The sequence below is a fragment of the Falco peregrinus genome, chromosome 1 (genome assembly GCF_023634155.1).
Source record: "Falco peregrinus isolate bFalPer1 chromosome 1, bFalPer1.pri, whole genome shotgun sequence".
In the NCBI taxonomy this organism is placed as follows: Eukaryota; Metazoa; Chordata; class Aves; order Falconiformes; family Falconidae; genus Falco; species Falco peregrinus.
In genome coordinates, this window is record NC_073721.1 from 103,381,780 (window position 1) to 103,407,186 (window position 25,407).

At 41.6% G+C, this 25,407-nt stretch overlaps 1 protein-coding gene across 3 annotated transcripts in view; it reads left to right on the plus strand.

The window, feature by feature from the left end:
• Positions 1-25,407, plus strand: part of MAP4K5 (mitogen-activated protein kinase kinase kinase kinase 5) — a 72,591-nt gene that overhangs the window by 19,152 nt on the left and 28,032 nt on the right. For 2 of the 3 annotated variants that reach the window (XM_055805243.1, XM_055805237.1), the window contains exons 3-11: positions 4,217-4,274; positions 17,681-17,771; positions 18,937-19,001; positions 20,135-20,190; positions 21,438-21,485; positions 21,577-21,619; positions 23,303-23,375; positions 24,317-24,448; positions 24,989-25,051. In XM_055805243.1, coding sequence (XP_055661218.1) covers positions 4,217-4,274; positions 17,681-17,771; positions 18,937-19,001; positions 20,135-20,190; positions 21,438-21,485; positions 21,577-21,619; positions 23,303-23,375; positions 24,317-24,448; positions 24,989-25,051 — 629 coding nt within the window. Of the gene's footprint in view, positions 1-3,867; positions 4,086-4,216; positions 4,275-17,680; positions 17,772-18,936; positions 19,002-20,134; positions 20,191-21,437; positions 21,486-21,576; positions 21,620-23,302; positions 23,376-24,316; positions 24,449-24,988; positions 25,052-25,407 lie in introns of those variants that run through there. The other variant, XM_055805250.1, reaches the window with a different exon arrangement.

The window sequence follows — 25,407 nt, forward strand, 5'->3', positions numbered from 1 at the left end:
CTGCAGCTAGTCCTTGTCACAGCAGGCACTGTGCAGATCTGGATTCCTTTGCTGGGAGAGTGCACCAGGAGTGTGCCACCATTTGCTTGCTCTGCTCTTAACCACTTTCTGAAACATTTGCTGTTTGAGACTGGACCATGGGTTTAAAGGAGCCTTTAATCTGCTTTGGTACAACTGCGTGTATGCTTTAGGGAATCTGGGTTGCATTGGCTGGTTCTGATGTACACTGGGGAAAAAAGGTGTAGTGATTATTGTGCTGTCACATTAAACTAGTGGCATGTAATCTCCTAGGTTGCTACAACTATGTAGTGGGATATTAAAAAAAAAAAAAAAGGAATACTTGTGATTTATTTGAAACACAAACTGTGTGATGTTCTGTAATATTAGTAGCTAGCTGCTAAAATACTCTGAAAGAGCTCTGCTCAGTGGGATGCTGTCACTCATCCTGTAGCAGGTTGTAGGACAGCTGAGGACTGAAAGACTACTACCTAGCTCCTCTTTCACAGTAAATATACTCTGGATATGACACTGAGCAAAATAACTTTGTGTGGCTCACCTCATTCAGATATACCCTTGTTCTGGTCCTGTTCTTGTGTAGGTCAAGTTTTCTGTTGGAGCTTTGCAATCCTTCTGCCAAAATCTTACAGTTTTAATTTCTGTTTGGAGTAATCTGGAACATAATTTTCAGTTTTGAGTCTCATTAAATGAAATTAAGATCAATACTAACAGACAGTAAAAGATTTCAGGGAAATCTTACAGCAAGTCCCCTGATCTGTCAGGGAAGTTGGGCTCTGCTTCTGTCATGTGGGAACTGGACCATGTTGCTGATGGGGATGTGGACTCAGCACAGCAAGCTGAGTTCTTAGGAGACTTCCTTACGTATTGAAGGAATTAAGGCCAGCAGAATTTAAGACAATAAGAAATCTAACAGGTTTTATCTTTCATTAGATTGAAATATTAGAAATAATAGAATTTGAAGAGATCTACTAGAAATATTAGAATTTGAAGTTCATGCTATCAGGGTCACCTTTGTGTGATAAAAGCATGTAAATGATAACTTGCTATGTCAGTAATAGCTCATGAGATACTGAACAGCAATTGTTAATTGGCAGGTTTGGATTATTTGGCATGCAGGAGAGAGCAGCTCCCCTGGCCTCTGGTTGGTTTCAGCTAATTCTGAATTAAGACTTGAAATACTGAGGAAATTTCAGGGGATGGGTAGGAGGCAGATATTTTGCTGTTGAGCTTTAAAAATGTAAATAACATGACTAGGAGAACTGTAATTTCTTCCCTTAACTTCAGTTCTGCCCCCTCCTCCAATGAAGAAGTATATCAATAAGACAAATTGATGATCATTAACTCTAATTCTTTACATCATGGAAATGATGGTTAACATATTTTTGTTAAATATAATTTTTTAGCAAAATTTCAGTTTTGCTTCATAAAGTCAACAATGTTGATATAGTGCATTCCCGTCCATGACTTCCTTGATGCTACACAGTCCTTTTAAAAAAAACTTAGAATGATGCAAACTGTGGGTCACCCAGAGGCAGTCAGTTGAGAATTTCTTTAACATGTCTCAAAATGATTTGAGCAATCCTTGTTTGACAGTTTTCATATCTAGGTATGTACCATGGAGAACCAGGTTTTAGCCCTCACCTTATTACATTTTTAAATGATGCGCAAGACAACAGTAATTCATTATTGATTGAGTTTTCAGCTGACAGAAAGATGTGGAAGAGAAAAGTTTAAAAAAACAAGAGTGACAGCAGAGAGAGATGTGTATATACCCGTGTAAAGCTGGTGCAACCCAAGATGAAGGTACAAAAGCAGTCAGTCCTGTTTGTGGACAGGTGACATCTCTTGGGAAAGCAGTCTGGGTAATTTGCTGCATACTTGCAATGCGACTGTCTAGACTGAAGATCTAATACAATTCTTGTATATGAGCATCCAAACAAGGATATTGAGGATCAGAGGATGCTCAGTGCTTTTGGTGCTGGCACAACAGGAGGTAAGTAGCATATGTGTCTTGGTGTCATCAACTTGAGAATGTGTTCGGTTGGATGATTAAACTGTAGGACTGGAAAATCGGTCTTAGGGTTAGTGGCTTAGACAACTTGATGCATTTAGCTCGTAAATACCAACCCTTTGTTGGAGAGCTTTCCATTCCAGCAGACAAAGTATGGTGGTCGAAACCCAAGATAGTCCATGTCCAAGCTATAGATTATATGCAAAAATTTAATGCTGATACTGGATAGCAGCAGGACACAATTTGGTGAATATGTATGGCCCATCATGTGTGAGAGCTGAGAGCCAGTAATTGCAGTGATCTCCTCTGGCCTGAACCTTCAAGTCCCTGCCAAGCAGTCTGCGTACCGAAGACCTTTGGCAGGCTACATCCATTCCTTCAAACTTCAGCATAACAGTAGCTGTGGCAGCTATTGCTTATATGGAAAAGGAATATCTGTAAGGAATACGATCTTTTTTTTTTGCACTTCAGAAATGAAGCAGATCTTCTGGAAATCTTCATGCAATCTCCTTTATCTGAACAGCTTAGTGCTTGTGGATAGAAGCGTGGATAATGGAGGTTCCCTGGCTTCACCAAGACAGACTGTCCTTGGTCTCTTACAGAAATGTCTGTGTTTCATAATGCTATTTTTAGGTGTACCAGTACAAGAGAGGTCCTAGTCCGTTGTCCATGCTTTGATGCATGCTCCTTCTGGATGTTGAAGGATACCAATGATTTTGCTGTGGTCTAAAAACACCTCTAGTAGGAAGGTACTTCAAAAAGTGGTAAAGGTTTCCTTTGTGGTTAGCAGATAACTATCTGTTTCTGTGTTTAGTGATTTGGTCTGTTGGCTTCAGATGTTTGGTTCTGTTGTACTGTTGTTTAGGTTCTCTTTAACTTTAGTTGAGTCACATTTGTGTCCTTTTGCATTTTGAACACCCATCTCTTGGCTGAGTCCTACGGGACTTGGAAAGGCCAGTTATTGTTGGTTTGATGGAGTTTTTCTTTTTGTGTGGTTTGGTGGGGATTTTTTGCCTGGCTGGAAAGCCTTTCCTCATTTGGAATTTTGACTTAAGTGCTGACAAAACTGAGGAGTTCATCTTTCAAGTTCTTGTTGTACTTGTTACATTAAGACTTCTTGTCCATACGCAGGAGTGTTTTCTTCTGTAGTGGCTTCCTTCAGTTCAGTCCACAGGGGCAAATTTGTTTTGCATCATCATCTTAAGTAACTGCTAAACTGATTCCACCTACCCCAGTTTTCCCTCTATTTTCTGTAATCTACTTCTTAACCAGATTTCATATGCTCAGAAGACTGCATGTTTGTTAGGGTAAGAATGAAACAGTTGGGCTTAGACTCGTGTAACTTTTGGATGACTGGCAGAAGCGGAATGCCACAGTGCCTAATTGGATTAGGTTGTATGTCAAAAATAATATGGTTTAGCTCTGGTGATGGTGCCCAAGTGGTTTAGAGCTCATTTTACTAGAGTTAAAAGTGTTAATGAAATCCCCTCTTAAAACTTTCTGTATCTGAGGTTCCTGTAACATGATCCTCCAGTACTGAATTCTCACTGTGAAGTTTACAGTGTACCTGGAGGACAGTTCTGTAGGGGTTTAATTGGAGGTTCCCGCCCTCCTTCTCCTTCTGAGGGTCATGGGGACCACTCATCTCTGTCAGGATCTGCTGGAAGGAGTTTGTTTTCAGAGCTGAGTCACAGCCGCCTGTGAACAACTTGCGTCTGCTGCATCTGCAGTGCTTCTCCCTGCCACTCCACGAATCAGTTCCGCTTTCAGAGCACGCTGAGGTTTAGCACCATGACATGGGTAGTTGAGCCCTGCATGCTCAGTGCTGACAGGCCGTGTTGCAGCACGGTACTTTTGTACCACCCCAGCAAGCATGGATGGCAGAAACGACTCTGTTTCAACAACCCTTAAAAATGGTGTTTGAGAGGCATGAGCTCTCATTTGCTGGCAGATAGCTGGATTTTTTTAAATGTTGAAAGGAACTGCCAGTAATGCTTCACAACTCCCAGCTCAGTTGAAGCTGTGCTAATACCAAAACCAGATAATCCTCACCCAGGTTGCTCTCAACGAATTGCATTGTGCCATATTTGTAACACATGACATTGTAGCTTATCTTCTTACAGTTTGTAAGACTGTGTGAGATGTCTTTACAATATAATTAAGTATGTCTTAACTCTCTTATTTCAGGCTAGAAATCTTCATACAGGAGAACTGGCTGCTGTAAAAATAATCAAGTTAGAGCCTGGTAAGTTTGGCATTCTTTCCTGTATTTTTGAATTGCATTTTCATTTTTTCCATATGTTTATTTTCACACGGCTGTGAAGCTCCAGACAAAAGAAGTGTTTGGGTTTTTCTGTAGTTTCAGCGGTTAGCTGACAGGAAGCACTGCAGGATGTACCATTACTTCTGACTATGTCCTGTTCACTATTTCCTTGTTTGTTCTTATCTGCCTTATCGATTGTGGCATAAAAAGATGTTGCAGTTACAGCATGTTGTTAGTACAAAGAGAAGATTAAGGACAGATGGTAAACCGTGAGCTCTGAGACAGTAGGGAGCTGGTAGTCTGTGTGAGTTGAAAGGGGGAAGGGACCAGGAAATGATGCAGATGACCGCTAAAGGTGCACTGGGAAAAAGAGCTCAGTGCTTTTTAGCGTATAGTCTTTTTTTCTAACCTGTGCTGAGGGAGGAGGACGGCTCCTTTCCCTGTGCGTTTTCTGCCACTCCTAAAAACAAGAGATGTGGGAGAAGTTTGCTTGCTGCCCAAAGGATTTGCTGAGCTGAAACCTAATCTGAGTCCTGCATAGAGAGCTGAAATCTGAAATTGTGTCCTGAGTGGAAATGAGGAGAGGAGCTTTTTATCTCCTCAGTCATAACTCGGTCCCACCTGAGGATCTTGTATTTGTTTGAAGAAGTAATCTCTCCTTACTTTGTCACTGGCATACCTTTCAAACCCCTCCTTAGCATAGTCCTTTTATGTGTCTCTACTGTGTTTGTCTCTCTGGGGTTGCCTTTTGCCTGAACTGCTGCGCTGTGTCTGTTCAGGTTCCTGGTCCTCTGGGACAGGGGCTGGGGGGGCAGAGGGGGGCTCCTCCTGTGTGTGGGTGCTTATCCACTGCTTGTGGACTGACACCTGTAGCCTATGAAGCAATTAAGGGACCCTAAGGAAGTGGTAGGATTTATGCAGACACAGTGAGATAGCTTCCATGACTGGAGTGCTGCAGGGAATAAATACAGGCTCTTTAGGCAGGAAAAATGGAGGAGAAATCTGGAAAGACAAGGTGAGGTAGGAGGGGCTAGCAGAACAGAGTGAGTTTTAGTTTGGGGACAAGAAGGCTGAAGAAGCATCTAACCACCATCCTCTGTGGTGGACTGACCGAGGAGCTGGAGCCAGACTGTTCTCCAGAGTGCCCAGCAAAGAGGGGGTGGGAGCCAGCTGGCACGTTCTGCACCAAGGGAGAGCCCAGCTGGATGTGGGGAAAATTCTTTGCAAGGAGGGCATTTGTGTTCTGGGGCAGGGCTCAGGGAGGTGATGGGTTCTCTGTCCTGGAAGATTTTCTGAAGTTGACTGGGCAAGGCCTTGAGCAACGTGACCTGACTCTGCGGTTAGCCCAGCTTGGAGCAGAAGGGTGGACCAGACATCTCTGGAGGTCCCTGCCAACACATCTTCCGTGATTTCAAGGTTTTGACAACCAGCACTGAAATGTCTCCAGTCCCTGAACGTCAGTATCTATTTGTGACTGTATGTGTTAAGACTGTAATTTTGATGGGGAGCTCACAGCATCAGTACATTGCTGGCAAGTGAAGTGGATGCGCTATCTTCCTCTTTCTTGCTTAGGAAAGTAGGTCGTCTCATTTGCTTGCCATTTCTTGGTTCTGTTCAGTTGCTCGGCTTGAGAGGCGTTGTGGGTTCTTAAACACGAAGGGTTTGCTAATGTCTGTAGGTCCCTGATAGACGGAGAGGCTGCTGCCCTCGTTCCTCTTGGTCTCCAAATGTGCATCCCTGACAAGCCTGAAAGGTGGCTCTGCCCATCCTGCTGTGGTATTCTGTAGTTCCTCCAGCTTTCTATTCAATCGAGGCTAGCAGAACTTTTCAAATTCTGTGGTGCTTACCTAAGACATCTGACCAGCTCCCTTCCCAGAGAACTCTGTGACCAGTGATATAGGTAGTGATTAGAGCCAGTCTTAGAAACTAAATGTTTAAAAAATTTTATTTTAGCCATATGAATAAAGGTTGAGAGAAGACTGTTTCTAAATAGCAGTATGTTCATTTTTCATAAAAGTTTAGCATCGTCCAGCTGACTTCTAGGCCAGCTAATTTTTTCCAGCTTATCTGTTAGCCTTGAATAATTTTCAAACCTTTGACAGGAGGATCGATGCTTAATGTCATGTTCCTCACCCTATATTTCTTGGTTGTGAAATCCCAGATGAAAACTTTAAGGGAAAAGTGATTATGTCTTTACAGCTGGGATTTTTTGTCTTTCCAAGAAATCCTTAATGTTTGTTAAGGTAACAGTCTTGCATGGAATCTCTCAATATTTTTTTTTTTTTTTTTCCTCTATTTCAGCCATTTTGAAATGGTCAAGCAACTATACATGGATTTGTGTTAATTCACCAAAGTAGTTTTTACCAAAATAAATACGGGGTGTGGGGGAAAAGGGCTGGGAACACTTCTAAATTAGAGTGCTTTGGTGGTTTTATCCCACCCCTTGTTTTCTTCCTCTCGAGCTAGGTTAGCAGGGAGACTGAAGTGTTGGTTATAAAGTGGGAGAGGAAGGCAGCAGGAGCCCCCACCTGTCACAGGGTTAGAGAATATAGAAGAGTTCAGACCCATCTTTGTCTTATTTACAATGAAGACCAGCAGTTGTGCCTCCCTCCTTATGGGATGTTGGTTTTCCTACTGACCTGTAAGGCATTCTGAAGCAGTTTTAAGGATTTCTGCAGAAACTTTTCATATACATTTTGCTTTTAGTATAAATTAAATGTGAATCGATTTAGACAGCACATGAAGAGTGACTGTTTTGCTTGGTGTTCAGGGTGATGGCTAGTCTTTTTTGTAAAGTAATCACGAAAAAATCAGTTTGGGGTTTCCCACATCTAAGTATGTTATCCTGTGGACTGCTTGATGCAAGATTTCCCATGAACCTAACTGTTCATTTCAAAGTGATTTATTGGGGTTTTTTAACAGTTGAAAGTTCCTGAAATCTGAACATTTTTTTCAGTTTGAAAAATTTGAGAAATTCCGGTGAACAAATAAAAAGTTCTTGATTCTGTAGCTTTTCTTTTCCTTCCTTCTTGAAGTTTTCACTGAAGTGTACCTATGCAGGTAAGCAAGCAAAGAGCAGGCTGGCTGTGCTGCTGGAACCATTGCTTTTGCTGCAGCTCTCATCTTCTAGAGTCAGCAAGGTCTTCTGCAGATCAGCTTCATGTGCACAACACAGTTCAGATGTCAGTGGCTGTGGATCAGTCCCTATTTCATAAATAAATTTCAGAACCTGCTTACTTGCATCAGAATTATCATATGACCTAGAGAGTGGTGGTTGGTGAGCAAAACCTCGGTACGGCCTTAATTCCCACCAGCATGACCTCTACAAGCCCTTTGGACTCCTTTAGCGGTCCTGAGCTATTTGATCTCGTTAGGGGGTAACCTCTTTGGAGCAGAAATGCCTGTTGCCCTGTGTTTATTTGATGTGGTGCACAGTGTGGGTTTTCCTCTTGTTTGGGGATTGTTTTTATGAACTGAAGGGCATCACACAGCAACGGGCAGGATAGTTCTCTTGACCCTGCATGCTTCATCCCAGCCCCATGCTACTGTGTTCCTTGTAGCAGGGTGTGTATTTGGGTGAAAGCAGGTGATGGGACTGAGCTGGCAGCAGATTTAGAGGCACTGGGTGCTGCCAGTGGATGGCAGGCTCCAACCGACAAGGAAATGTCATTTTCTCTGCAAGATCTGTGAAGCTCCTCATTTTATTAAGCTGTGTTCATATAGGTGCAAAGAGCAACTGTACAAATCTGCATGAGAGAAAAACACGTGAAAGACTATGAAATACAAAGATCCCATCTATGACTGAGAGCTTTTTCTGAGCCAGAAGTCTCTGGAGGCGGGGAGGGTGTTTGGGGGTAGCATCCCTGTGTGGTTTGTTTTTAAATACTTCCATGGCTGCCTTTGTTGGAGATGGGATGCAGGGCTGAAGGGCCCCGTACCTCACTCAGTGCAGGGTTAATTTTTAATTCTGGCTGGTTCTACGATTGACTTAGCTGTGCAGCCAAAGAGACGTTTTTGAAGGCTGAAGGAAGAAGCAGGGTGGAAGGGCTCAGAGGGGAAGGTAAAACTGCTGCCTTTGGGTGACTGTGACTACTAACCTTTCCTTAGCAAACCATGGCTGCTTTTATGTACATGGATCGCAGTGATAAGACAATTAGGTGATGTTAAATGCAGTGGAAACCACATCAGGGATCCCTCAGCCCGTGTCGGGCAGTGTGTGAAATGCTGTGGCCAGTGTTTGGGGCAATGGTTTGGGAGAGCGAACCACCACTGGCTTTATCTCCCAGCAGGTCTATGATGTGGGACATCAGTGCCTCAATGACAGAAAAAGGACAATATTAACCTGTTGCTAATGGAGTGAGTGACTTCCTTGAGCATTCTTGCTGCACCTGATTGAAATGAAGTAGGTCTGGTTTTATTGTGAATTTGAAGAAACACTCTGAAAACTGAAGCAGAGGCAGAATCCTCTACCATTAGAGCTGAGGGTAGAGCAGGAATAGTTGGAGGCCGAGCAGCCCCTGCCTTTGCTTGGTGCTGCTTAAGCACTACGGTGAAAAATGCAAGGCTCTGGCCCAAAGTTGCCACTACAGAGAACCCCATTTTAATTAGCACTGATGACTATATCTTATGTTTCATTATCTTGTTGATCTGACTTGCCACAGGCAAGCAATTTCTTCTAGTTTGTTTGGGATTTTGTTTGTGTGGTGTTGGACTTTTTTTAAAATACATCTTTTAAATGTTCCCAACCTGATCTCCATCAATAGCATGTACACCCACAGCCTCCTGGCAGAGATCTTGCTGGGGGTTTGCTTTGTTTTTAAGGAGGGTTCACAGCATTTGTTTACTTATTTATTTTTCTTTCTCTGGGGTGTTTACTGCCTCTGCAGGGTAGCTGGACTGTGCAGCAGCTTAATGTCTTTGCAAGAAGACATGGCTGATGAAAATCTTCCAGATTTTAAGGAGGAAAAAAAAAGTCAGCTGCTCCCCACTTCAACATTCTGACTGACTTCTAACAGTTTTTAATAGCTTTGTAAGACTTTACTTGCAGAGCACCACCAATTCCTGGGCCATGCTAGTGTCAGAAGCTATTTCAGCTAGCTGTGGAGGAGGTCCCTTGGGAAGAGCAGTCCTTCTGAGCACCAGCCCGAGCTCCTGTCAGGCCGTAGGGCACAACTAAGAAAAAGACTGGTAATACATTTTCTAAGTTAATTGCCAGGGAAATAGGCTTGTGAATTATATGCAGCATCTTCTGGAGAGGAGGAGGTGGTGGCTCATAGATGGAAATTAATTAGCAGATAGAAAAATAAGAGCTCAAAACTCAACACTTGGTTAATACATAGATGAGGGAGTTGGGAGCAGAAGACAAAAGACGCTGAAGCAAAGAACTCCCCAGAGAAGGTGAGGAATGTGTTGAATTAATGCTGCAAGGAACTGCACGCAGTAAGACAGCAGTGTTTGGGGAGACCTAGCAGAACTGCTGACATGGCGGGTGGGAATGGATTGTGATTTGTGTTACTGCCTCATCTACTGCAGGTAGTGAGCAGGTTGGTGGGCAAAGAGGCTCCAGGTTACAGCTGAGACCCCAACAGGAATACGTATTTTATTTACTCTGCTGTTACCTTCCGTTGTCTCTTCTCCAGACAAAGGAAATAAACTCTCTACATAGAAGGTAACTGTCAGTAATTTATTTGAATTTTTGGGCAGTACACTAGATCTGCTACCACAGTTACTTAAGCAGTGCTGCTAGAATCAAAATAGACAGTGTTTTTCCCTTTTTTTGGCATAGACTTTGGAGAGCATTAAGCAAAAGTATTATGGCACGCTAATGACATTTCCCAGCATTCACTGAGTACAAATGCTTCAAATAATTTGAGAGCCAATTCTATTTCAGAAACTAATCCAACTGTACTCAGCAGCGTAGAAGCCAAAACCATCTGAAACACTAAAGCCACTTCCTTCTATGGGTTTAGCAGATGAATTGAGAGGGGAGTCAATACAAAGAGGTAACTGTTTGCCAGCGTAGTTTTCTGCCACAGAACTTTCTCCCTGGGAAAATGTAACAAAATATTTTAAAATGTACTAATGTCCATTTTTAATGCTACTGTAAGGATCAATGGTGCCCTCAGAAACCTTCGATACTCAGAGGGCTGGCAGTGATTTGTTGTGCTCTGTGCTTTTTGCAAGGTTACAGAAGAATCTCATTTTTGCGTTTGCATTTTGCGTCCAATGTTTGCGTTTTCTGTGTGAGATTCCTGTAAAGGGCAGAAGTATCCAGTGACCTGTTTCAGGTTGAATCTTAAACTGGAGGTGGAACGATTCTAGGGGTTTTGTACGAAGGCAAATAGTCATGCAAAGGTGTGCAGGATTGTGCTCGGTACATTCAAAGGCAGGTCTGTTTTTTGTTAAACTTGTTTTCTATCTCATGGCTCAGATGCAGAGATTCATATTCCACATAGGAACACAGCCGCGGGGCTGGGTCAACCTGCAATGAGGGACTGCCCCTTCTGGACCACGGCTGCAGCACAGCAGAGCTGCACTGTACTCCAGGGCACTTTGGGGACTGAAGAAGGGCACTGCGGCACTGCAGCCTTATTCTCTGTTTCATAAATACCCTAGAGATGATATGAGCTATGCAGACAAACAAGCCTGAGGCTTATTTAAACTAAGCCTGCAGGGATTGAACTGGTGTTGGCAGCATCTGGGGTTGAAGAAATATGGAAATAACTTCTCAATACTGCTTACACCTTCACTGCCTTGTGGTGTGTAACCTGGTTGGGCTTGGGATTGTGTCCTTTGTGCATGACAGTTTAAATAGGGGTTTTACACGCGGAGCAGCAGCTGGTCAAGCACTACCTGAAGTCCTTGCTTCTGATGCCTGTGCTCCTTTGCTGGCTGTCACCTCCTGTGGCATCGGGCTGGCATCACCATAAGCCCAGGGGACACTGACACAGTTTTCTTGGGAGAGGTGGGTGTGCAGCTCATCACACTGCCACTGCATCTGTCTAGGAATTACCCAGGGCTGAACGCCTGAGTTCCCAAGTGTGCCAGAGCCATTAAAGCCTGGACATAGCCTGCTTGTGCTGTGCCACGTCCGGAGTGGTACTGCCGCAGACTTGCACAGCTGCTCAGCCTGCCTTTGGGAGCGTACACAGAGCAAAACAGAGACAGCATGGTCTGCTAATGTAGAGTGCCCAGCATTTTAATTATATTTAACTTTGCAAATTCTGGTCTAATTTTACTTTGCATACTTACAGTGCATTTACAATCTGCTATTCTTCCTTCAGAAATGTACATATCCAGAGCAGGTGAGCTCATGTTTCCATGTAGTGTAACCTTTCACTTACAACTAAGAGTTTCTTGGATGAAGAAGGTCAGCAGAAGGGGTTGTGGTAGGGGAAGGAGTAGGGAAGAAGCTGAAAGATCACAGTTTAGTTGGAAGGTCATGCAGAGTGTGGCAGTTGGGGTGAAGGCAGGTTGCAAAAGGGTGAATTAGGAGGACACATCATCTGACAAAATACACAAAGAAAACCAGCAGTAGTGAGATAGCAGTGGTGGGAAGGGAGAGTAAAGATGGGATTGTGAAAGGCTGAGATGTACAAGAGTGAGTAGGTAAGGCAAGGAGGAAAGGAGATGGAAGTGTTAAGGGATAGGCATATAGATTATATGTTGACATGGCTGCTTATAAGTAGGATCCAAACAGGACAGAAGAGAACGTACACAGGGAAATTGCTTCTGCTGTTAGACCAGTCACTCCAAACACTTGTGTGCTACTTACTGTAGAGCTCATGCTGCTGTGGCAGCGCATTGCCATCAGTAATATTTTATATCGGTGGAGAGATAATCAGTAGCATCAGTGGTTAGCAGTTGGCAGTAAAATTTGCTGGTGGAAACATCATTGTTTCCAAATAGCTGTTTCCTGCCTGGAATCAAGTTTCTGAGCTTCAAGTTTGGGGAATTTAAATTCTTTCTGTCAGACTGCAGGTTTCCTTGAATCCTGAGAAAAGAGAGGTATGGATAAAACAGCTTGGATGCTTGAGTGCAGTTTAAATTATTCCTCTTCTTAAAGACGCGAAACTTTAGAAAAGGATTGTTCCCAGTTCTCAAAACAGTTAGTAAAGAGGTCTGCAGGGTGGTGAAGAAAGCGGGAGTTTTGTGTCAAAGCTACAGGATAAGGATGCCACAGTAATGCCTTGCATTCTGTCAGTCGTAGTGAGTGTCAGGCTATCTAAATGGAGGTTGGAAAATCTCAGGAGTTAAACTTCGTGAGGTTAATGGGGAAAGACCGGCAGCAAAACTCCAGTCTTAGCAAAAGCCTGCGTTTTGGGAGAGCCACGCCTTTCATCAGCAGAGACTGAACGCTCATGAGGGTTAGGAAAGTGGCTTGGAGTGAGTGGTTGCAAACTGGTGAGCATGGGGATGTCTGGAATTCAAGGCAGAGGAGCTGATGACCCGTGGGTATTGCTCGACTGTGGAGTTTGTATACTGGGGCCAATAGTTTCTGCAAAGGTGTCACTCCCTTGGGGCTTTCTCCTCATTCGGGAACTCAGGTTGTTGAAATAAAAAACATTTAAGGAGCGGTCCCAGCAGAGGCAATAGGTGCTTCTGCTAACTCAGGCGGGTGGCTCTCAGGCAAGTTGTACGAATGCAGTGAGCGTGTAGGCTTGTCAGCAGTGGTGTGACCCTGCTCTTCATCCTTCAGCATCCTGTACAGCAGTGTCCACCTGTTCCCTTTGCTGAACAGCATCTCACATCTAAATAACAGATGTTAATTATAGTGTTAAAAATCCCCAGTCTGCAAAGTGTTTACATTGAAGCTCCCCAGAGAGGCTTGGAGGACAGGCTTTGGAGCACACGTCGCGCCTCCTGCCAGGCAGCCTGATGTGTCCGCTCAGCGTGCTGGGGCCCGTGAGGACTGCGTGTAGAGGGTACTCACTTGGGGCAGCAGTGCTGGCAGGCTGGCTGGCACCTTGAAGATCTGGCCTCTTAGGAAGTGCTTCTGTGCCAAGACACCGTGCATGTCTGAATGCTGTCAGTTTTCTCCTCCCAGCTGCGTGCAAGCCCCGGACACTGCCTGCCCGCCCACCCCTCCCTCTGTTCCTGCACAGTATCAGCCCTGTGATGTAGCACTGAAGAAATGAAAATAAACCCATTTAAAACAGCAACTATTAATTTCTCCCCTGAGGAGGCTTTTGAACAAAGTTTCACAGCTGACCCAGGAAGAGTTGCGGCTGGTGGCCCTGGGTCTTTTTGTAGGATGGGACCACTCAAACCAGGCAGTGGAGGACATGAAAATATGACGAGGAATAAGCTTGCTTAAAAACTATAAAGGTGAGGCATGCTGAGAAGATCTAACAGCGCTCTGTAATAGGCAGTAGAGCCATCAGAGCCTTCCCATGCTGCAGAGAAGGGTGCATGTGGAACCAGAATACACATGCTCTCCATCTAGAACAACTTGGCAAGACATCAATGCATGCCAGTTCCATGTAGGTGAGAAATGGTGTCTGCAAAGTAGAATAATTCACTACTGTTAATGTGTTTTCTCAACGGTCTCCCTTTTAAATACAGATTTATCATTAATTTACCAGGCCTTACCTTGCTTAGCATCTGAAATCTGATCCAGTCGCATCACTTGGTGATAGGGCTGCAATTTCCAGCAGCCTCCTCCCTGCCAGCTGTGTTGGAGAACAAGCAGCTGGTTGTGCCAAGCAGCGCAGCCTCAGCTGTGGGCTGTGATCGGCGGAGAATATTCCATTGTGATGCTCTATTGTCCGATGTGTCTCACTGCAGAGGTAAAATTACATAATAGTAGCAAGCTGCAGTGACTCACTGCGCTGCTGGTGTGATTTACGGCAGCTCCCTAAACAATGTTTTTTGCTCAGCATGCCACATAACCCATAATTGCAAACATGTGAGTAGACAAAAAGTACATTTTTCCAATTCCGTGTTATTTAGCATCAAGCAGTCTCTGATGACTAAAACAGATGAAAATCTCTTTGTATGACTATATTGTCACCTTTGATCTAATTCCTTTTATATCTTGCTGTCTCCCTCTCGATGAAGTATTTTTTACAAATTCTTTGTCTTACTGTCTTTTTTTTTTTTTTTTTTTTTTTTTTTATGCTATCCAAGCATATTTAATTTTTGCCCTATTCCAGTGTCTCTTGCCAAGATTAATACTCCAGCTGCCTGGAAACTCTGAATTCCTTTGTTTTGAATTCATTCTTGTTGTCTTTGAACGACTATACATCTTCTCTCCTATCTCTGTGTCTGATCTTTCAGAATCATTTTGTACATATTTTAGCCAAGCTTTTCTCATGGATACTTCTCATCTTTCCATCTGTTTGCTACTTTTTGATCAGCTCCCTATCTGTATTCAGCCTGCACCCCCCTTTCCTCTTATTTTTCTGTAGGTAACCCCATTTCTTGCATAGATTCTTCGTTTTTTAATTGCAGATCAAGAGGTCATCTTTTCTGGCTCCCTCTACTACAGGCAGGATAGCTTAATTCACTCCTGATGGGTGCTTGTTCAGTGCTTTCTTCATGTTTTTTCACTGGTGGGAAATTTCATAGCTTCCCAACCCTTCGAGTTCAGTACTGTGATGTTACTCCAGTGGGAAAAGCTTTTCATCTGTACAGAGAATGTAGGTTAAGGCAATTTAAGTCCATTGCTAATTGTCCTATCTTAAAACTGGAGAATGGATTATCCCTTCTGATATCTTTTATGTGCATGAAGGTTATCTTTTCTACTGTCAGTCTTTTTTCTAGCCCAAATCACCATATTTCTTTCAATTTTTCCCTATTAGTCACGGCTCCTAGAACTGACAGTGCTGTTGCTTGACACTAGGCAGCCCAATCAACATGCTATCAACAGGCAATTCGAGCTGCTGTGTGCAATTTTTTGCTGCTACAGGGATGCTTCTTGGTCACAATTTTCACGTGACGGTATTCAGTTGTTCTTGAAATGCTGTTCCGATGTATCAAAGATTATTTGATTTGAAGGTGGCAGTTAAAGAAGAGGGCAGACTGTTTGGCATTAGATACTCTGAAATCCTGGACAGCTAGTAGTGTTTGAGAAAGACACTATCTTCTTTGGGGTGGGAGGCTTTTGCCTTCAAACTTGCTTAGTTAACTTCCTTGAAAAACTTCTGCAATTTTAAAATGCTCCAGTTAGTTATCTGTGAGCATTCAACAATTTCCCATAGGAAGTTTGTCAGAGAAATGGGAGGAATGAATCCATCTGATTCAAACTCAAAAATCCTTTGTTCATAGTAATTATTTATAGGCAGGGTATGTGAACTCAAGCAAAGTTGTAGCTGAAGGGTAATCCATAAAGCAAGCACAGTGTGAAATCTGTGCTAAATTTATGGAAATAATGTTGCCTTTTCTTTTTTTCATTATTAAAAAAAAATACTACTTAGGCTTAAAAAAGTTCTTGACATTTGAAACTTTTCTACTAAAGTTTTCCTGCCCTGATTGAGGGGTTTCTCTGTACAATTCAACTTCAAGACGCCCTTCAGGATTTACTGATCAGTCAGGGATATGTTCATACCTTTGTATTTTAGTTATTAGTATTTAGTTATTTTCTTAAGTAAAAGTCAGGTAATCATTGAGACATGAAGGTTGTCATAATTTGGAAATCGTTATATCAAATTGGCATTTCTTTTGCTGTATCTGTAAACATCTACCATGTACCGGTGTGTGAATGGAGAGCGGGGTTTCCAAAGGGATCGTATATGCCGGGGGGCTGTACCCCGGTACTGGCTGCAGTGGGACCTGTGGCCACCAGTCACACCGTTGCTTGGGGAAGTGGCTTCAAAGCACAGCGAATAAAACTATCTGTTTTTAAGGAGGTTATTAAGAATATTAGCTATTTAAATAAGAGTTATTAGTTATTTAAATAAGAATAATAGCTGTCACTTGTTAAATAAACATGTGAAGAATCCAATGAGAATTTACGGCTGTGCTTGAGACCTCTTGGACTTGTCAAAAATCTTATAAATCAAAGGGAGCAGTACATGTTTTCTGGGTTGTACATTCCCGATTTTGAAAGTAGGAGATAACTTTTACTAGTGAAACTTTAAACAAAAGTAAACATACAAAGCAATCTTTTCCTTGAAAGAACACAGTAGCTACCGCGTTGTCTGGAGCAGCATTTTATCTAAAACCTGAAACCTTTTTCTAAATTCTAGTCTTCCATGTCTTATGAGCTGTTACGGTTTTGTTCATGCCAAAGGAAAAATAAAGGTAATAACATCACTGGAGCATGGCAGCCTCCCTCTGAAGAGCAGCATTGCAAAGATCAGCCTGCTGGGTCATCCTAGTCGTGTGTCTGCTTTGTGATCTCACACACACACACAAATATTTATTTATTTATTTATTTATTAAAATGTGTTACTTGACTTGTCACTGCTGGTGTTCAGGCTGATCCTCCAGAGCCAGCTGATCCTCTGTTTACAAATTCTGTCAATGGATTTAATAAAAGTATACCAGTGTTTTTCCTAGCTCTCAGATATTTTAGTTTGCTTCACTGCATCTAGAAATTTTTTTTTTTTTAATTTATGACAGCTTTTACCCTTTTAGATTAAAGTGGTGGAAACATGCCAGGCACTTGCTCTGGTCATAATATATTTTGCAATAGATTTTTTTTTTTTTTTTTTTTTTTTTTTGGGCAAAGGATATTTAGGATATGCAGATGTGCTTATGTAGCTGTCCTTGTCCAAAAATGCACTCATGACAGGGCAGTCCGTGTTGAAGACTGTGCTTCTCTTCTGAGTCAGCAGTGGCTGTGTGGGCGTACAGGCCATATGCTCGATCAGAGTTGTTTTGAAATGAAACACTTTTAATAAAGAGCCTATGGTATATGATCTCTTCTGGTTTCAGGGAGGGGACTCTGGAATCAGCTTGCAGCAATTTTTCTGTTGCTAGAACCCGTGTGCTGTGAGCGCTGTGTCCCAGTAAAGCCAGCTTAGCTCCAGCTGGGGCTGTCTGATGGCTCTACAGGTGCTGCTATACAGAAAACTGCTCCTGCACATTCTCATGTGCTCCTGTCCCTCTGTGGGATTGCTTTGCTGCTTCTTCAGAGCAGTCCCGGTGTTTGCTGAGCTGTCTTAACTGATGGATCATGTTCAGGCCACCAGGCCAGCCCTTCTCTGTTGGTCTTCAAGAAATATTTGTGCCTCGTGCAACAGATATAATAAAGAATGCAAACTGAAATGATGGTGTATGTAGGTAACGGTTGCAGAACCAGCTGGCGTGCTAGAAAACCCTCATGAAGGGCTTAGCAACTCTCCAGGCCAATGTCTTGTTTTTACAAGTTGTTTGACTACCTTCAGAGCTTTTTGAGTGTTCAGTTGTGTGTGATGTAACTGTGGCTGCTTCCTGTTTTTCAGGAGATGACTTTTCATTGATACAGCAAGAAATATATATGGTTAAAGAATGCAAACACTGCAACATAGTTGCCTATTTTGGGAGCTATCTCAGGTAAACCCCATTTTTGTACCTGCATTTCTGCTGGTTCTTTCCTAAAACGATGCTCAGTCTAGTTAAGTACTTACATCCTTTCTCAATGTTCTTCTTTAGGTTGAAGTCCCTTTGGTTCCCAGTTAGCTTTTTTCTTTTTTTTTAAAAAAGTGACTAATACTTTGTTTTCTCTGCTGGCCAAAAGACTGGAATATTTTTATCACTAGGAAGAGAAACTTTTCCCCTAGAGACTCTTGCAACATATCCAATCCTACTCACTTGCTGATCAGAATTTTAAAATTTTATCAGATGTAATATAAAACTATCTTGTTATTTATCTAGAGCATAATTGCTTTTAGATTTTTTTTTATTTAATGGTAGTCATGTGTGCTGTGGAAGTATAGCCAGCAAGTTGTAGGAGCAAACACTAAATGGGCTGCTGGTAATAACATTTTTCATAGTTCTGGTGTAACAGATGCAATGTACTGAGAGGCAGAAACAAGGTGATGCCAGCTGGCTGCATCTTCAAGTGCACACGTTAAATGTTATACAGAAAGTTGGGGAATATTGTCCGTTTTTGTGGAACTTTGCCATTTATCAGTTGGTTCTGTGGGGATATATATCACTACTTCTCCTGCTTGGTCTTTTTCTACAAGGCTTCATCTTGAGATTTCTTGGAGATCTGCATTTTTTAAATAATCTATACAACCCAAATGGACTTTAGCTGGAACAAAATGGCTAAATTTCTAAATCCCCAGTGCCCCTTTTGGAGGCCATGAAGAGGTTTTTAGATATAATTAGGTAATTTCAATGTAAGATCAGAACTGTGGGTTTAGTGTGTTGTCTAGTGTAATCTTGCTGATAGCAGATGAACATCGGGTGTTTCTTCAGCATGTGCTTTGTTGCAGTTAGGAGGTCAGTTACAAGTAACGCCTTTTAGGTTTGATAATGTTTAAAGACTTCTCAGTGACTCTGGTGTAAAATTTTCATTTTGATAAGTGAGAAATTATATTGAGGTCATTAATAACGTGTAAAATGTATAACTGCTAGTTGTGTATCAGAATGTGTATTTTTAACAAAGAGTGATCAAGACCAATAGGAATTAAGTTAAATAATCATTATTAACTCTGTTCTGTATACAGATCAATCAGCTTCTGATGCCTGTGTTTTAACTTTCTTTTGATAGCCGTGAGAAGCTGTGGATATGCATGGAATACTGCGGTGGGGGATCCCTCCAAGATATATACCATGGTACTGTGAAACTTTCTTTTAATGTTTGTACCTTTTGGAAGCTTTCTGCAAAGAAGAAAAATAAATAATAAGCAAACTAATGGGGTTGGTACTGGCCATGCACTGCACATGTTTTTTTCTTAGGGCACAAACAGTGTTTTTTAGTAACAGTTGACAAGTTTTGTTGAGAGCACATTTCAAATATGGTGACGGTCATTTTGGGCTAATACCCTGGCAGTCTAGTGCGGAACATGCTTTATTTTTGTAATCATCACACTGTTGTTCTCCACAGTGCTTAGAGGACTGACCCAAAGAGCTTGAGTTACTGCAGTGGAGAGCTCTTCAGTAACTGCAGTTGCTGTACACTGGGAGCTCACCTGCATCTTCGCTTCTCTCAGCCAGTGCCTCTCAACGCCATGCGCAGAAGCAGGTTATCTGCTTTCTGAAGGGGTGGAAAAAAGTTCACAACCAGAAATCACACTAATTGGATATTGAGACTATGCATGGTGTGAGGAGGCAGTTTTCACCGGGAAATACTCAAATTTGATATTTAAAGGGTAAAAATTACTTCTATTCCTGTTCCTGTGCAATAGCATACTGCTCTATTATTATTATTTTCCCCTCTGAAGTTTCACCTAGAGTTGTTGATTATGTTGAAGGATTTGTTGGAAAAGCAGTTCTGGGGACTTGCTCTGCCTTTAAATGGTAACGTGGAGTTTTTGAATACCAGAGCTCTTTCTGCTTTATTTTTCAGCCAGTTAGTACAAATAGCTTTAAAACAATTCCAAGTCCCATAAGCCCCTAGTATAGAACATTGCCATTTCTAATATCAAAAATTAGCAGAAGTCACTGTTGTTTTTTACCTTCCTCAGAATACAGCATATTACATTACTGCAAAGTCACTTGTAAGATGATAATTGGATTTCTGTGGAAACAGATTTTCTTCTCTCTGTGGGTATTGTCTTCTGTTACTGTGCTGTTGGTTTGTTTGGGGTTTTTTTATAGAAAGCCTTTCTGTAAAACAAGCAAACAAAACCTTCTTTTCAGCTCAATGTAAAATACAGTTGATGGAGATGCCGCTTTTTGGCTGCTTCACAGTGTTATTTATGTGTTGTGTTTTGTGGACTTACACTTTTTTAAATCTTTGTTTTCAGTAACAGGACCTCTCTCAGAGTTACAAATTGCATATGTGTGCAGAGAAACTTTACAGGTACTGTACTAGTTCAGGTATACGATAAAGTCTTTGCTCCATGTATAGAAAGTAGATACCAAAGATGATTTAAAAAAGCTCTACAGTACTATCACATTTGAAGCATTGGGGATCTAGCTAAAACCAATTAACCACAGTTAATCTTAGTTTCCATATTGTAAATAAAAATCAGCAAGAAATGCCAGTAATGTAGTTCAAATGTTAGCTTAAAATCATTGTCAGAACAGTGCTGCTTCTGTGCTGTCATTTACAAAGGAATGTACGCAAGAGTAGATGTCTCTGTGGATCCCGCTGCAAGACCAAAATACTGAACCTCAGTCCTGCTCCTTTTTCTTCAGTGAGCCTGTTGGTTTCAGGGAAGCAGTGGAAGAAAGATCTGTGCAGGTTGTGACCACAGTGTTGTCTGGGCTCTTTTCATCCATTGTTCTAACACAGTTCAGTGCAGCTGTTGTTTAGGATGAATTTTTTAATCTCTTTGCAGAAAACAGATAATACCTAGTAAGCAAGGGTAAGTAGCTAAGGAATGGAGAGAGAGGGGGGTGGGGTGGGTGGGAAAAGGCATATTTTAAACTGCCTGCTTGATCTGTGGCAGTAAATTATAATAGTTTGTAGAGGAAAAACACTGCAACCAGATGACTAAAATTCTCTTTGATTTTTTGATTGCTAATAACTGTAGAAATACAAGATAAGATGATGCAGGCAGCTTGTTTCTTAAAGGAACTTTTCTTTCCCTGCTCTGTGTATCCATGATTATGTGAGAGAATCGTGGGGATGAGCACCTTTCCCTGAAGCTGTGGCTGAACTGGTCACTGCCAGAAGCAGGGGTGTAAACCAGTGAACTAATCTGCTTGGCAGTTCTGTTCCTGATCTCTGCTGCAGAAACTTGTATTGCTGGAAGGACAGCTTAAAGGCTAAACACCTGCTTGTTGAAACCTTCAGGACTTCAAAAATATAGTTAATTTTAGTAAAGGGAAAAGGTGATGTATCTTGAGGTTTGTTTTGAAAATACTCGTAGATCTATGTAAAATGTTACACCATGATTGGTTTAAGTGAGTCTTCATGTGTGTTGGCTGGAGCTGGGAGAGATGAGGAACAGAATTCAGTGTACCTCTTCTCCGTGAATCTCAAATTTCTCCACTTTCAAATAAAATACATTGAGTAATTTAAATTTATGAAATGGAATTGGCTTTGTAGTGTAGTGTGTTAACAAAGAGAAAAATGACACGTTGTGTCTCTCTTATTTCCAGGGTCTTGCTTATTTGCATGTGAAGGGCAAAATGCATAGAGATATAAAGGTAACTTGGAACTCTGAGAAACTTATCTTAAACTTTCTAGTGCAGAAAATTATTCCTGAAGATTTTTAACTTTCTATTTATTGTGACTTAGGGTGCAAATATTCTACTGACAGACCATGGAGATGTCAAATTAGGTAAGTTGCCTGAATTTAATAATAAGACAATGAGCAAATGGGAACATTTTAATTTAATCAATCAAAAGGTACAGTACCAGCTGGGATACTTTGATTTAGCCAGTTGCCTTTTACTTTTATCATTTCATTAAGACAAAAAAAAATAACCAGAACACCGAGACCGTGCCTCCCAAGAAGAATATTCAGCTTTTGTAAGGATTTTTTTTGTGTTGAACATTCATATGCATAGCAAAGGCTGAGCTACTACAAATGATAAAGCATAATACAGCACATCTGCTGTATTGTTGCGGTCAAGTTTATTAGATGCTGTTCTCAGTGGCATGAACCTTTTGGTGCTCTACTGTAGGATGTTCTTTTTCTTATTTGGGGCAATAGTTGATGATCGAATGCATGTATCCTCGTGTACATATGAGATGAGAAGTTTAGCATTCTATCAAGAAGTTACAGATAATTTCTTTTTTCAACCACCAAACCTTGAAGCCTCCCAGGTTTCCATGGAATTTGCCAGGTTGGGGTTACCTGGGTATCAACATCTTTGTTCCTAGCCAGAATGGCAGTTCTCTCTCAGAGCCTCCAAGGATCCACTGTGTGAGACAGAGTCTACTGAGTCTGGCAGCCTGTGGAAAAGTGGGGTCTGACCCTGGCTGTGTTTCTAGCCCAGTGTGTGACGTTGGGTGAAGAAGAGGAAACTCTCCTCCTTTGCAAGTGTGCTGAGGTCTGCAGATGAAAATTCAGAGAGATTTGTATTACTGGCTTCCTCCAGTGACATTTTGCATTTAGGCGGCACAAACAGGCTGAATCTCTTGTTATGTGAGTGTGCTGCCTTCGAGCCCCCTATCACACTGTCTGATGCCTCACTTCACAGAAGCCTGTGTGTAGTTAGGGCTCTGCAGGAAGTAGGGAGCAGACATCTGGGAGAAAGGTTGGGATGATGCTCATTGTCTTACTGTGTCCAGTGTTGGAATCAGGGCACTTGTGCATTAGCTGCATTGCTGCTCTTCAGAAAAGCTGTGTGGTTCAACATTTACCCTTCTGTGGTGAACCAAGAGTGCTGTGTAGGAAAGTATGGCTTTTTAAAGGAGAAGAAGAAAGGGGAAAAAAAAAAAAGAAAAAAAAAAGAAAGAATAAAGCCTTGAAACTGATAGGAGATTCCACTAACTGCATTAAACTTGGGTTACACACTGATACCTTCCTTTTGCCTGCTAAGCTAGTTAGATTTGCCCACAATTATCCTCCAGCTATCATACTACAAATGCAATGAAAATAAAAAGGACTTAAATGATTTTTGGCTCTGCAAGACCACCTGATTATCTGAAGCTCTGAGAGCAGGGGATTATTGTCCCCATGACAGTTGCCAGAAATGAGAACAGATGGCTCCCCACAGTTCCTCCATAAGGAACACAGAAATAATACAGTTTCCAAAGCATGATGCTGTTTTTCCTCTTGAATATTAAATTAAATGTCCACTAAATTTTGTGAGGTTGCTTGGTTGCTGTATTGCAAGATGGAAAAAAAGTTGGGAGAGAAACAGGATCATGAAGAGCTGTATGTAGAAAATAAACTTTTCATTTTGAAGTCATGTCAGTGAAGACAGTAGCTGATCTCATTGTTAATCTTTGTTGATGCTTAATGAATTTTTAATTTGGATGAGATTTCCAAGTCTATGATAATTTTATTTTCCAGCTGACTTTGGTGTAGCAGCAAAAATAACAGCCACCATTGCGAAGAGGAAATCATTTATTGGTACTCCTTACTGGTAATAAACTACTTTGATTGCTATGATGGTATGCGAAGCTAAGTCTGTATTTATGCCAAGAATTCTAAAATACACATGCTGAAGTATACACACATTTTTTTAAACATACGTATAGCAATTGCATAGATGCTCTTTCTTCCAAGTAAAATGCTCAAAGGGTGAAAGTCTGGGAAGTGCTGATGGTAGCTGATCTGTTGCTGCAACACAAGCTACCTCATGTTATTTGAGGCAGGATTACTTTTTTCTCACAAATTTATTAATGCAGAATGTTTTTCCCTTTTTCTGGATACCTAATGGTCACTCTAGTTTCTCAGTTACTTCTTACACTTCTAGTGAATAAAGTAAACAATGTCTTTTTTGCTTTCTGTGCAGAAAGAATTGTGAAGAAAAACAGATGTTAAACTATCTTTTAATCATCTCTACTGATTAATGTCTGTGCAAGACGACGTTTAATGTGCAAATATATAATTGTAAATCTTGAGTTGGATTATATGTGCGGTTTAACTGCTGTTGGTTTCTGGCGTTATTCTGATGCAGTTGAGATGCCTAGGGCGGTATTCTTGGTATAGGCCGAATGGATATGTACAGCTTAATCCAGACAGTGGCTTTTAATTGTTCACTGCCCTCTTTATCCTGTTGGAGGAGGAAGACTGAAGGCAGGAAGATTATCTGGTCATTAAAGCATTTCATCAGGCATCATGAGATTGGTTCTATTCCTAGTGCTGCTGTCCAGCCTATGACCTCGCGCAGAACATGTCACCTCTGCGTGGCCCGCTGGCTTTTGCTGGGTGAGGGGAGGGAGAGGTCAGGCTTTTCCCTGACTTACAGTCTTTGTGGGGGCTTCTGCTCTAGGGTTATGTGACATGCTCTGTGCCTCCCGCGTGTGGGTACTGTTCAGCATTGGCTGGTGCTGTCAGTGAACGGTGCCTTTGTTTTTAAAGGATGGCCCCAGAAGTTGCAGCAGTGGAAAAGAATGGTGGATATAACCAGCTCTGCGATATCTGGGCGGTCGGCATAACAGCGATCGAGCTTGCAGAACTTCAGCCACCCATGTTTGATCTTCACCCGATGAGGTCTGCTGGCTGGGGAGCTTGCTTATCTGCCGGACCCTCTTCAGTCCCAGAGGGACTGTTCCAATATAGTTTAACCTTCTCCCTAGCTCGGACATAGAAACTCATGCTAGGATTCCTTCAGCAAACATCTGCTTTCTGCATGAGCTGCAGCTAGTTTTAAGGCATCAGTCTGAAGCTAAAGACTAAAATTTATAATTGAAATTATAACCAAAATGTTTTAATTATTTATATAGAAAAAAAACTTTTCTAGTGTCATCAACGATCTGAATAAGAACAGGTACAGATTTACCATCACTAGATAGTAAATCACTGGAGAAGCTGTAGCCTAATGTTTAGCAGGATTATGCATGGTGATAGATTTTATTTAAAGATAAGAAAATCAACACCTTGACTATGTCTGCACTCTAACGCAGTATACATTATAATCCAGTGTAATCAGTATGATTCTTACTGTAAAGTACTAATCTAAAGTGTTTAGATATTGGAATGAAATTAAATTTTTTTTACCATATAATAAAATTATTCTTCCTTTACATTTAGGGCTTTGTTTTTAATGTCGAAAAGTAATTTCCAACCACCAAAGCTAAAGGAAAAAGCAAAATGGTAGGTTAAACTCTTTCCATTGTTCAATATTTTGTAGATAACATGAAAAAACTATTTGTCGTTGTTGTAGAAGTTGTGGCAGTGAAAAATAGTGTGTGCTAATTTTGAACTTAGCAACCTGAGAGGTGATTTCACTTACAGGAAGTTTCACTGAGAAACAGCTAGTTGGTTTTTCTAGGTGTCTGACAGGAAACAAGGGGGTTAAGGTCCAGCAGCAGGCCAGCACTACCTGTGTAAATTGATCCTTGCCAGTGATCCAGAGGGATCACTTTGTATGTTCTAGGGAGAAAAACTATTTTCATCCTTTCCCCTTAATTCCTATTATAGGGTATTTGCTACTGTCAGTGGGACGTAAT